The sequence below is a fragment of the Lutra lutra genome, chromosome 1, assembly GCF_902655055.1.
Source record: "Lutra lutra chromosome 1, mLutLut1.2, whole genome shotgun sequence".
Lineage (NCBI taxonomy): Eukaryota > Metazoa > Chordata > Mammalia > Carnivora > Mustelidae > Lutra > Lutra lutra.
The window spans coordinates 196814523-196827131 of record NC_062278.1 but is presented as its reverse complement, the minus strand read 5'-3'; the positions used below and the strand labels follow the sequence as shown (position 1 = coordinate 196827131).

Below are 12609 nucleotides of genomic sequence, written 5' to 3'. Positions count from 1 at the left end.
TATTTATTTAGAGGAGAGAGAACGCGAGAGCGGGGGGAGGAGCAGAGGGCAAGGGAGACAGAGAGAGAGAGCATCTTAAGCAGACTCCACACTGAGCATGGAGCCCAGTATAGGGCTTAATCTCACGACCCAGAGATCATGACCTGAACTGAAACCAAGAGTCGGACACTTAACTGACTGTGCCCCCACAGAATAAATTTTATCCTTTTCTAGGGTTTAATAAAAAAGGGGGAAAATCAGTTATTCTGTTTAGAAATATCTGCTGCATAAATTATTTACAATATAATAAATATAAATATAATAACATAATAAAATAATAATTTGCAAAACTAATTTTTAAAAGTGTGTTATTACTTTATTCTATAGCATAAGAGGACCGTTGCCGCTGGCCATGTGGGGAAATAGTCTTCAGTACAGGGCTGACCCAGTCTCTCCTTGGTAGCACCTCTGATACTGGGGGGCAGTGAGGAGGTGCTGAGCTTTTTCTGTGGTCACATTGGGTGGCCTGCAAACTTTGAGTGTGTCGATCAGCATGAAATGGTGGACTGGGCCAGGGCTGGGGGACGTGGGAACCTCATGGCCTAAAGATGTCTCATTCTGTTTTGATCCTGTTCTGAGAGGACATCTGGCTTAAGAAAGATTTTGTTTGTTTCTTTTCTTAACAGATTATTCAGTGATGTTTTACTAACCACTTCTGAAAAGCCACAGTTTAAGGTAAAGCAAATCATACAATTTTTTTTTGGTTTGTGACATATATAAGTTGATGTTGAAACTTAGTGCTTTTAAAAAAATTATTGAAGTAGAATTGACAATGCCACATTATGTTAGTCTCAGATGTCCAACAACATAATGACTTGATATTCGTGTACATTATGAAGTCATCTCCACAGTAAGTCTAGTTAACATCTGTCACTTTATATAGTTAAAATTCTTTTCTTCTTGTGGTGAGACTTTTTAAGATTTACTTTCTTCTAAAAAAAAAAAAAAGATTTACTTTCTTAGCAACTTTAAAGTATACAACACAGTATCTTAATAATAGTCACCATGCTAAGTATACAATATAGTATCTTAATAATAATCACCATGCTGTACATTATATCCCTATGACTTAACTTATTTTGGGACTGGAAGTTTGTACCTTTTGCCCCTTCCACCTGTTTCATCGGCCCCATCCTCCCGATCTGGCAACCGCCATTCTGTTCTCTGTGACAGTGTGTTCTCTGTGAGTTCAGGTTTGGTTTTGTTTTTAGAGCCCACATATAAATGAGATCATATGGTATTCGTCTTTCTCTCTCCAACTTATTTCACTTAGCATAATGCCCCCAAGCTCTATTCATGTTGTTGCAAAGGGAAGGATTTCCTTATTTATTTATTTATTTATTTGAGAGAGAGTGCAAGTGAGCAGGAGCAGGGGGAGAGGCAGAAGGAGAGGGAGAAGCAGTCTGCACGCTGAGCAGGGAGCCCGATGGGGGACTCGATCCCAGGACCCTGGGACCAAGACCTGAGTAGAAGGCAGCTGCTTAACCGACTGAGCCACCCAGGCATCCCAGGATTTCCTTTTTATGGCCAAGTAATATTCCATTGTATATACCCACATTTTCTTAATCCATTCATCCATTGATGATACTTAGACTACCATTGTTTCCATGTCGTGGTATAAATAATGCTGCAGTGAACATGGAAGTGCATATCTTTTTTTTTTTTTTTTAAGATTTTATTTATTTATTTGACAGACAGAGATCAGAGTAGGCAGAGAAGCAGGCAGAGAGAGGAGGAAGCAGGCTCCCTGCTGAGCAGAGAGCCCGGTGTGGGGCTCGATCCCAGGACCCTGGGACCATGACCTGAGCTGAAGGCAGAGGCTTTTACCCACTGAGCCACCCAGGCGCCCCAGTGCATATCTTTTTGATTCAGTGTTTTCATATCCTTCAGATAAATAGCCAGAAGTGGAATTGCTGAATCATTTGGTAGTTCTATTTTTAATTTTTTGAGGAGCCTCCATACTATTTTCCCAATTTACATCTCCACCTATAGTATAAAGGCTTCTTTTTTCTCCACATCCTCTCCAGCAGTTGTTATCTTGTCTTTGTGATGCTAACCATTGCAACAGATGTTAGGTGATACCTCCTGTGGTTTTGATTTGCATTTCCGTGATTAGTGATGTTGAGCACCTTCTCATTAGATGTTGGCCATCTGTGTGTCAAGTTAGTGCTTTTTTTAATCAAACAAGAGAAGGTACAGTATTTTTTTTTAATTGACATACAGGTAACATGCAATATCCTCTTAGTTTGTGTACATCAAAGTGACTTGTTATTTTTTATATATTATGAAATGATCCCAACAATAAGTCTAGTTATCATCTATCACCACACAAAGTCATTAAAATATCGACTATATCCTCTTGTAATGAATGTGGCTTATTAATTTTATAACTGGAAGTTTAGGTCCAGAGTTTATAATAGTGAAAATTTGAAAACATTCTAGTATCTGTGCTGCCAAAGCGAGCACTTGAAAACAATCTAAATACTCTGTAATGAGGGACTAATTTAAGAATTTATGGTATATCTGTTTGACAAAATGTTTTTTTATCTAATGAAAGTAAAATTTATAAAGACATTGTAGTAGCATGGAAAACGACTATTTGGGCTAAGGTGGAAAGACAAGCAAGATAAAAATACAATGTGTAAAAAGAATAACTTGTCTAGCAGAAAGTCAGCAAGGAAAATCCTGGGAAGTAGCAGCGTTGTGTGGTATCACGGGACGAGTAGGGGCTTTAGAACCCGAAAAAACTCAGGATGATGCCTTACTTTGCTTTTTTTTTTTTTTTTTTTATACTAGCCATTTTTCTATGGCTGCTTTTCTCAGACATGACATTTTTTTTTTGAGACATGACATTTTTTTTTTAAAGATTTTATTTATTTGTCAGAGAGAAAGCACAAGCAGGGAGAACAGCAGGGAGAGGAAAAAGCAGGCTCCCCACTAAGCAGGAAGCCCCATGGGGAGCTCGATCCCAGAACTCTGGGATCGTGACGTGAGCCAAGGGCAGATGCTTAACCGACTAAGCCACCCAGGTGTCCCATCATACACAACATTTGACATTTTGGATCAGATAGTTTGTTGTGGGGTGGTCTTGTGCATTGTTGGACATGAAGCAACTTCCCTGGCCTGTACCCACTAGATGCAAACAGCACTTCCCTTCCACCCCAGACATTGTAATGATAAAAAATGTCTTCAAAAATCAGCAAATGTCCCCTAGAGAGGGAAGGGAGCAAAACAACTCCTATTTGAGATCTCTCATCTGTGGGCCTGGTCTTTGAGTTGATGTTTACTCAGTGTGTACAAATGGTGAGTAACACCTGTTTATTGTTCTTGGTCAACTGAGATGGCCCATATGGGCACCTGGGCGGCGTCGGGGGGCAGGACTGGCTCTCCTCAGGGCTCGAGGTCAGTTCTGTTCTGGGCAGTAGGATGAAGGGGGATTCTTCCTCCTCTCCATATTCCAGAAGAACGTGTGATATTATTATGATGAAATTCGTTTAGGAAAAACAAAAACAAGGTGGGGTCAGAAGATTGTACAGGAGAGGAAAACATTTTCCTTTGTCCTGTTTTGCCAGTCATAGGAGTTTGACAAAAATAGCTTGTTTGAATCTGAAGTAGGAAAGAAAAACATTTAAATCCATCTCTTCTTCACTGAAACTCCCCAGGAGATACATTTGGCCTTGTAAATAAATATGCTCTCCCCAACCCTGTCCAGCCTAGGAATTATTACTAGACCTTGTTCTTTCTCTGAACCAGAGAGTCTGTGCAACAATGACAACGTGATTTAAAAATCAAGGTTAATTTCTTGTGTATGTACATTCTTTCTGGAAAGATACACAAGAAACTGGTGACATTGGTTGCCTCCATGAAGGAGAACGCATTGGCAGACTCTTTACTGTGTATGTATCCTTTCATATCTTTGAATTTTGAACCACATTACCTATTCAAAGGTTTTTAAATTTTAATTTTTAAAAGAATAATAGAGACAGGGGCGCCTAGGTGGCTCAGTGGGTTAAAGCCTCTGCCTTTGGCTCAGGTCATGATCCCAGGATCCTGGGATTGAGCCCCGCATCGGGCTCTCTGCTCAGCAGGGAGCCTGCTTCCTCCTCTCTCTCTGCCTGCCTCTCTGCCTACTTGTGGTCTCTGTCTGTCAAATAAATAAAATCTTAAAAAAAAAAAAAAAGAAGAAGAAGAATAGAGACAGAAAGTTGAACATGATCCAGCTGTCTGTTTCCCAGGCCTGAAGAAACAACAGGCTCAGAAGCATACCAGGTACCAGGCTAGAAGAGTATCTTCCGGAAGAGTATCTTCTGGCAGGGGGCGCCTGCGAGGCTCAGTCCGTTGAGCATCCGATTCTTGATTTCAGCTCAGCTCATCATCTCAGGATTGTAGGATCAAGCCCCACATCGGGCTCTGTGCTGGAGCCTGCTTAGGATTCTCTCTCTCCCTCTGCTCCACCCTCTAGCTCTCAAAAAAAAAAAAAAAGAATATCTTCTGGCAGGAAAAAGCTTAAGCTTATGAAATACAGAAAATAAATCTTTCATAGAGAAAATTTCTCTGAAGTTATAAAATATGATAATTAATTGAATTGGTTTGTGTGTATTCCAATAAGCTGTATATATTTTTTATTTTCATTATGATAAAAAATCATAAAAGTTATCCTATTAACCATTTTCTTAAAAAGGTTTTATTTATTTATTTGACAGAGAGAGATCACAAGTAGGCAGAGAGGCAGGCAGAGAGACGGGGGAAGCAGGCTCCCTGCTGAGCAGAGAGCCCCACGTGGGGCTCGATCCCAGGACTCTGAGACCATGACCTGAGCCAAAGGCAGAGGCTTAACCCACTGAGCCACCCAGGCGCCCCCCTCTTAACCATTTTTAAGTGTACACTTTAGTACTGTTAACTGTGTTCATATTTGTTGTGTAACATACTCCTCGAACATTTTTATCTCAGTAACTGAAACTCAAGACCCATCAGACAACTCCCCCATTAACCCATCCCCAGCCCTTGGCAAATACACTTCTTTCTGCTTCCATAACTTTGACTATTTCAGATGGCTTATATACCCGGAAGCTTACAGTATTTGTTCTTTTGTGACTGGCTCATTTCACTCAGTGTAATGTCCTCTGTGTTCATGTAACAAGATGTCTTTTTTTTTTTTTCCTGAGATTTTATTTATTTATTTGAGAGAGAAGGAGAGAGCAAAGAGAGAGGGAGAAACAAATTCCCTGCTGAGCAGGAAGCCCAATGTGGGGCTCGATCCCAGGGCCTGAGAACATGACCTGAACCGAAAGCAGACACTTAACCCACTGAGCCATTCAGGTTCCCCAGGATTTCTTTTCTTTTCTCTTCTTTTTGAAGGCTGAATACTATTCTACTGTATGCACATACCACATTTTGTTTATCCATTCCTCTATCGATGGACATTTGAACTTTTTTCACCTCTCAGCTATTGTGAATAATGCAGTGAACTTGGGTGTGCACATATCTCTTCAGGACCCTGCTTTCCAGTCTTTGGGATATGTACCCAGAAGTGAGATTGCTAGATCATGTGGTATTTCTATTTTTAGCCTTTCGAGAAACTTTGTGGTGTCTTCCACAGCAGCCACACCATTTTACGTTCCCACTGTCAGTGCATGAGGGCTCCAATTTCTCCCTGTCCTCGCCAACACTTGTTATTTTCTGCTTTTGCAATAATGACCATCCTAATGTGTGTGAGGTGGTATCTCAGCATGGTTTCGATTAACAGTCCTCTAATGAGAGATGTTGAGTAGTCTTTTCATACACTTGTTGCCCATTGTTAAATCTTCTTTGAGGAAATGTCTCTTCAGGTCCTTTGCCTGTTTTTTGTTTTTTTGTTTTTTTCCTCTTAGATTTTCTAATCTTTTTTTTTTTCAAGCTTTATTCTGATACAATCTATTTTTTTGTGACACATCCGTTTTTTTCCATCAGGTTATTTATTTTCTTTTGTCAGATTATAAGAGTTCTTTGTATATTTTGGCTCTTACCCCTTGTTAAATATATGATTCCCAGTTATTTCCTCCCATACCATAAGTTCCTTTTTACTCTACTGATTATTTCCTTTGATATGCAGAAGTTTCTAGAAAGTTCCATCTGTCTGTTTTTGCTTTTCTTGACTGTGCTTTTGGGGTCTTATCCAAAATCATTGTCAGATCCAATATCTTAAAGCTTCTGTTGTGTTCTAGGAGTTTTATAGTTTCAGGTCTTCAGTCCAGTTTTGAGTTAATTTTTGCACATGGCATAAGGTAAGGGTCCAGCTTCATTCTTTCACATTAAATTTTCCCAGCACCATTTATTGAAGACTCTGTCCTTTCTCTACCGTGTATTTTTGGCACCCTGCTCAAATATCATTTCACCTTATACCACATGAGAATTTTATTTCTAGGCTCTCTATTCTGTCCTCTTGTTCCATGTATCTGTTTGTATGCCAATAGAATATTATTTTGATTATTGTAGTTTTGTAATATATTTTGAAATCGAGAAGTGTGATGCTTCCAATTTCAATCTTCTGTTTCAAGATTGTTTTGCCATTTGGAGCCCCTTGAGTTACTTGAAACATGTGTTTATTTACATGTTTCATATATTCATTACTAAAAAATGGTACTACAGTGAGCATGGTGGGGATGGATAGTATTCAAGTGGGTACCTGTGACTGGTTCTTTTTTTTTTTTTTTTTTTTAAGATTTTATTTATTTATTTGACAGACAGTGATCACAAATAGGCAGAGAGGCAGGCAGAGAGAGAGGAAGGGAAGCTGGCTCCCAGCTGAGCAGAGAGCCCGATGCGGGGCTCGATCCCAGGACCCTGAGACCATGACCTGAGCCTAAGGCAGAGGCTTTAACCCACTGAGCCACTCAGGCCCCCCCTGGCTCTACTGCAGACTCCCTTCTTCGTGATAACCAACCAATTAAGTCCTGTATTAAAACCAGGGCTTAAGAGAATCTCTGGCCATTTTACTCAGTGGGTTATGTACTTTCTCTTCTTTCAGATCCCCACAAAGTTAAAAGAGGCATTGAGAATCGCCAAAGAATGTATAGAGAAAAGACTAATTGAAGAACAGAAACAGGTACACGTTACTAGCTCCTTACTGGCTTTTGATCTTTTAGTGTCCCCATCCTTTGCCGCTGTATTCACGGTGACTTACCTTTGACTGGTTGTTCATTCCCTAAACATTTCTTGCATCCTTGCTCTGAACCAGGCTGCATGCTCAATGTTGTGAGGTTGCCGATTACTTCACAAGTCCTGCCCTCAAGGTGCTGAGCCTGTGGGGGAGACAAGCACATCCATAACACATGGTCTTCCTTTATGATTGGGGCAGGCTGGGTAGAGGTAGGGGCCACACGTCCTTGCTCTGAAGGTGCTGGGAGCCACACTTGTCTTCCATAGAGGAGCAAAGGGCAGGAAGGCACAGAGGGAAAGGAGAAAGATCTTCAGCTTCTGGCAGACTCTTCTCTCAGACATCCAGACCCAGGCTTGGAGGTGACAGGCTGAGGAAGGACAAAATTTTCATCCAAAATAACTTGATTTGGCAAAACATGTTAGAGATTTTCACTGATGTAGGATACACTTACATTTGTGATGAATTGTGGTCTCTCAAAGATTCACCAGCATCGAAGACTGACAAGAGCTCAGTCTCACCATGGATCTGAAGAAGAAAGGAAAAAGAGAAAGATTTTAGCTCGAAAGGTAAGCATGGTGTCTCTGGATTCTCTGTGAATTCTTTTTTTTTTTTTTTTTTTTTTTAAGATTTTTTTTTTTATTTATGAGAGAAAGAGAGAAGGCATGAGTGGGGGAGAGGGAGAAGCAGGCTCCCCCCTGAGGAGGGAGCCAGATGGCCAGGCTTGATCCCAGGACGCTGAGATCATGACCTGAGCCGAAGGCAGATGCTTAACCAACTGAGCCACCCAGGCATCCCCTCTTTGCAAATTCTTGGCTACATGTGAAGAAAGCTGTAGGTTAATAGTGCACATTTAGTTAATGACAAGATTTTGTGCTATATCTCCTTGAAAGCTAAAACTATTTCCAGATGACTGATTTGCAGCTTTTAAAAAAGAGCCGCATAATATCAGTGGAGAAATGGACCGTATAGTTTCCTGGCTTGCTGGGATGATTACAGCCTAATGTAATTGGGGAGAATGACTGGCCTGAGAGAGTAAACTCAGCATTCTTGGTTTTATTCCCCTTTTTGGTTGTGGCTCATGGCTTCTTAACTATATTAAGTTATGAGGCCAAATATGACCTCGTATGTAGTTAGTTTCACTATGTGCCTGGAAAATATTTGTGTTCTAACTCTCGGCTTCAGTGTGTTTATCCTTTGCTGCCCTCCATCTCTCTCTCTTATTTTTAAAGAAGTCAAAACGATCTGCGATTGAGAACAGTGAAGAGCATTCAGCAAAATACAGCAACTCCAATAATTCAGGTAACTGGTTATAGATTGTAGTGGGGCCTCCGGGCCCACGGGTCAGGATGAGGAGTCAAGAGTTTTTGGCTTCTAGTGGCCAGACACTGAGCAATGTAGGGAACAAGAGAACCCTGCCCCTAGTAAAGAATTGTGACAGCATTCACAGGCTCAGAGGACTCAAGTGCTGAAGAATCCTCAGGTTATGGGGTAACCCAGCCTCTGCACTGATGGTGAGACTTGATCAAAGATGGGCATGAGGCATGGATGAAAAACCAACCCAACTTACAACACGAGGCCTCCTGTTTGTTAATAGAACCTTCTCGAATAGAAACGACCCTGAGTCTTGCCCTCTACTCTGGTCACTACATGGTGGGAGGAAGTGCCCTTATACGTGGGTTGAGGAAAGCACTGAACAGTGTGTGGGTGTGGTGGCGGGGGTGGCAAAGAGCATCATTCCAGAAGGGCTGGGGTGGCGCAGAGCATGGTCCTCTCACCCGCTCCTGGCTGCCCCTCGCCTAGCCCCGCTGTTTGTGGACCTTGGTATCTCCATCTTTGGAAATCAGGGCCAGATTGAAAAATCCTTTGGGGACTTCAGTTTTTCTACCTTATGCATCCTATGAATCTTTTTTTTCCTTCCACCTTATGAATCTGTGAGATAGAGTTCCACATAGAGAGGGCATGGCTTCATTCGAACCCGCACAGCTTCACCTTAGCCTGGAGGGCCAAGGAGAGGGGAGGTTTTGTTAGGTTGAGGGATAGCTGCATATACTTTGAGGCAGGAGAAGGGCTGAGCAGAGAGGGAGAAGCTGAAGATGTGCAAGAGAGAGCGACCGGGAGGCCAGAAGGCCAAGAGGTTAGGCTCAGGAGCCCAGCTGTCAGCCTCACCGAAGAGGAAGCTCGTCCATCTCTTCCTAGGAGGCAGGACCCAGGAGAGCTGGATGAAGAGGCAGAAGCATTTAAAAGTGGAAGGAAGGGAGGACATGGAGGGTGTTCACAGCTCGTGCCTGCTCGGGTCTTCCCCGCGCAGTCAGTGAAGAGATGCCTGCCAGGGCGCATAGGACGTGAGTCCTGGACCAGCCGCAGCCAGAGATGGCAGGCGGTGCAGGTGGGGCTGGAAGTCGGGAGCGGGGCTGTCAGGGAAGGTCGTGGACTTCAGGAAGAGGTGGGAATGTGCTGACACCACTGCCTGCAGACTTGAGCTGCAGAAGGGAGAGAGGTGGGGAGGCCCCCAGTGAAGACCAGGCTGGCTCCTCAGGGATAATGGCTGCTGTGGCCAGTGGGCAGTTCCAGAGTTGGAGGTCTCCTTTCTCCACAGTTGATGAAATGGATATGGGCCAGTCATCATCAGCGTTAGGCTGAGACTCATGTCTCCACCCAGCATGTTGGACAGATACTCTGTCCAGCGGCTCATTCCTTAGAACGCAGAGAAAGCCTGGCTCAGTGTTCTCCACCTTCCCGAGGCCCTTCCTGCCTGTGAGGCTCTGGGCCCCATGCACCCGGATGAGACTCCACGGACTCCCAAGACCCCGCCACGCCCTCAAGAAGTTCAGGAAAGCCATGTAGCCATTGGTGGAAATGGACAGATCATCTCCAGACCCCATTGGAATCACAAGTGCAATCTTCTCCCCTTTACATATCTCCGTCAGCACTGGAAAGCAATAGAAACACAGGATGCATTGGGTTTTACCTCATTTTTCAGTAAAACACCTCTCCTGTTTATAGGGAGGTGAGAGAATATTGTGAACAGAGAAAAGCTACTCCGCTTGAGGGAGATGTGGTTTAACTGGGATGTTTCTACTTACGCCCAGTGTCCGTGCTGTGCCCAGCCTGTCCTGTGGGTGGTAGGTGAGGTGATGGTTGGAGGCTTCTCAGAGGCCTGATCGCTGCCCTCCCTGGAGCTTTGGTCACTCACTCCAGAGGACCTCTGTCATGGGGAGGGGGCTTCCCATGGCCACAGAAAGGCTTATGTAGGAACCTCTCTGTTCTTTGGGCTGCTTTCATGTCAGGCCAGCAGGATATTCTCTGGGGACTCCTGAGCAAAGGGGAGATGCTGAGAATATGGGAATATGCAGGTTGTTTTAATGGAAAAGAAGGTTCTTACTGGATTTCATCTAAGAAGAGGCCTAGGTGATCCACAAACCAAACAGGCTGACCCTACCTAGTTGAGTGTAGCTGCTGATTAAATGGAACTTCTGCAGAGAGCACTGCTAGTTGGATGCTGTGGAGAATTCTTGCTTCCTCTAGAGTGGCTTCCCCTGGATGGCTTTGTCCCCTGTACCACTTGTGGCCACTGTCGTTTGTCATTCATTATGCAGGGACAGAGGCTGTGTCAGGAGGAGATACCATAGCCAACTGCACAAGCCGTCGACCGCTCAGAGTTGGTTTCAACCCAGGCAGGGCGTAGAAGGCAGCGGGTGGCAGGGAGCCCTTAGTGGCCTGGGGATGAAGCATAGCCTGCACCCTGGGGGAAACCTGAGGTCACTGGGTCCAGGCTCTGAATTCTCTGTCCCTCCCCACCTTTTACCACAAGACCCACCCACTCAGCCAAGTGCAGATTCTCAGACAACAGTGGGTGCCCTGCTCAGGCCAGATTCCAGATGTCTGTCTTTGGTCCCCAGGAAGGTTTGTCTGTGTTTCCTTTTAGCAGGATCTGGGGCCAGCTCACCTCTCACATCCCCGTCGTCACCGACTCCACCCTCTACAGCAGGTGAGTGATGAAGCCACAGTCCCTGCCCCCCTCCTCTCACCCAATAGGAGGAGAAGTGGGGCCCTTTGCCTTCTGGCCCAGGCACAAGCGTTGCAGGGGTCAGCCGTCTCCAGGGAACCCCGGGGGAGTGCACACTGGGAGAGCTGAGGGTCTTGGTGTCCCAAGTCCCACTTCACAGGGAGTGAAATAGTTGGTTTCAGAGGCAGCAGCCACCCTCCACCTCCAGCCTGCTCTTGTGCTGAAAGGCCTCATGCTGGGCTCCTCAGATCAGGTCTTGATGCTCCCTGGTGGTCTAGTGGTTAGGATTTGGCGCTCTCAGATCAGGTCTTGTCCAGTACGTGCTGAGCCGATTGAAACAGTTGTGCCACTGCTGGGGCGCCTTGTCCTGCCAGAGCTCTCGCCTTGGGGAGCCCAGCCACAATGTCGTTTTGTCACCGAGCAGCACTGGTGAAATGCCCAAGGTGTGGGAGCAACAGAACCACCCAGCTTCTGCTTTCCTGGTGACTGTTGGTTCTCTCTTCTGCTCTGTAATGTGTTTACTTGCCAGGGTAGTTTTCTGTGACTAGTCTTTGTTTTGTCCTTGCGAATTCAATCAGATTACCATGAGTTTGGTTTGAAAAAAGCATAGAAAGAATTGATCTTGGGGAATATTTATAAGAATAGTCTCTTATTCTTTCCCTCTTTCTTTTTTGAATTAGTATCTCTTTCTGACCATTTTGCATGCCTCAGAAAAACACACTGGGGGACCAGTATTTCTTTTCACTTCTTAAGGGAACCAGATGTTCTCAACATTAGAGGAGCTGGTTTTGCCTTTCAGAGCTTGTCAGCTGTGCTTGGAAGAGTTGCTGCAGCTGTCTGGAGGGAGGGTCACTGCCTGGGGTTGATTTATGAGTTGACAGTTCCATATTCATTAAGGCCTAAGGCAGCACCCAGGAGCTATCAAGAACGTTACCCATCTGCTCTCAAATCTTCTAACTGACTTTCCTGAGAAAATGACAAGCAAGTGTAAAGGGAATAGTTTGCACGGCTTACTTCTGGCTGGTGATGTCTCCTCTTGCTGACTGAGGATGGTCCCTGGTGGCTTGCTGCTGAGTGTTCTGGGCCAGGACCCGTTTTGAGGAGCCAAGTACCTGGTTCATGGGAATGATATTCTTTTCCCTGGCCGACTTTATAAGCAGCTTTTACAAGAAAGCCCCTAAGTATTGTTCAAGAAAGAATACAGTCTTCTCTCTCTTGTGTAGGGGTGACTTGTATAGGCTAGTCAGAAATTTCTGGGGAAACTCCACTGCCCAGATCGTGTTGTCGTGTTGAGCCATTTAATGGAAGAAAGGATATTAATTTTATACCACTTAGACATTTGAAGGAAATTGAGAGAATAAAGAGTGAGAATCCATAAATGCTTCTTTAATACATGAGATGTCTCTTTAGTTCTACAGAGCACCTA

The 12609-nt window shown here is 44.2% G+C and overlaps 1 protein-coding gene across 6 annotated transcripts in view; it reads left to right on the top strand.

Moving 5' to 3' along the window:
• PXK (PX domain containing serine/threonine kinase like) overlaps positions 1-12609 on the top strand; it is a 78901-nt gene that overhangs the window by 57115 nt on the left and 9177 nt on the right. For 3 of the 6 annotated variants that reach the window (XM_047690845.1, XM_047690883.1, XM_047690864.1), the window contains 5 exons: positions 666-714; positions 7046-7123; positions 7657-7743; positions 8407-8476; positions 11106-11165. In XM_047690845.1, the coding sequence (XP_047546801.1) occupies positions 666-714; positions 7046-7123; positions 7657-7743; positions 8407-8476; positions 11106-11165 (344 nt within the window). Of the gene's footprint in view, positions 1-665; positions 715-7045; positions 7124-7656; positions 7744-8406; positions 8477-11102; positions 11166-12609 lie in introns of all 6 variants that reach the window. The other 3 variants (XM_047690836.1, XM_047690872.1, XM_047690855.1) reach the window with 1 other exon arrangement.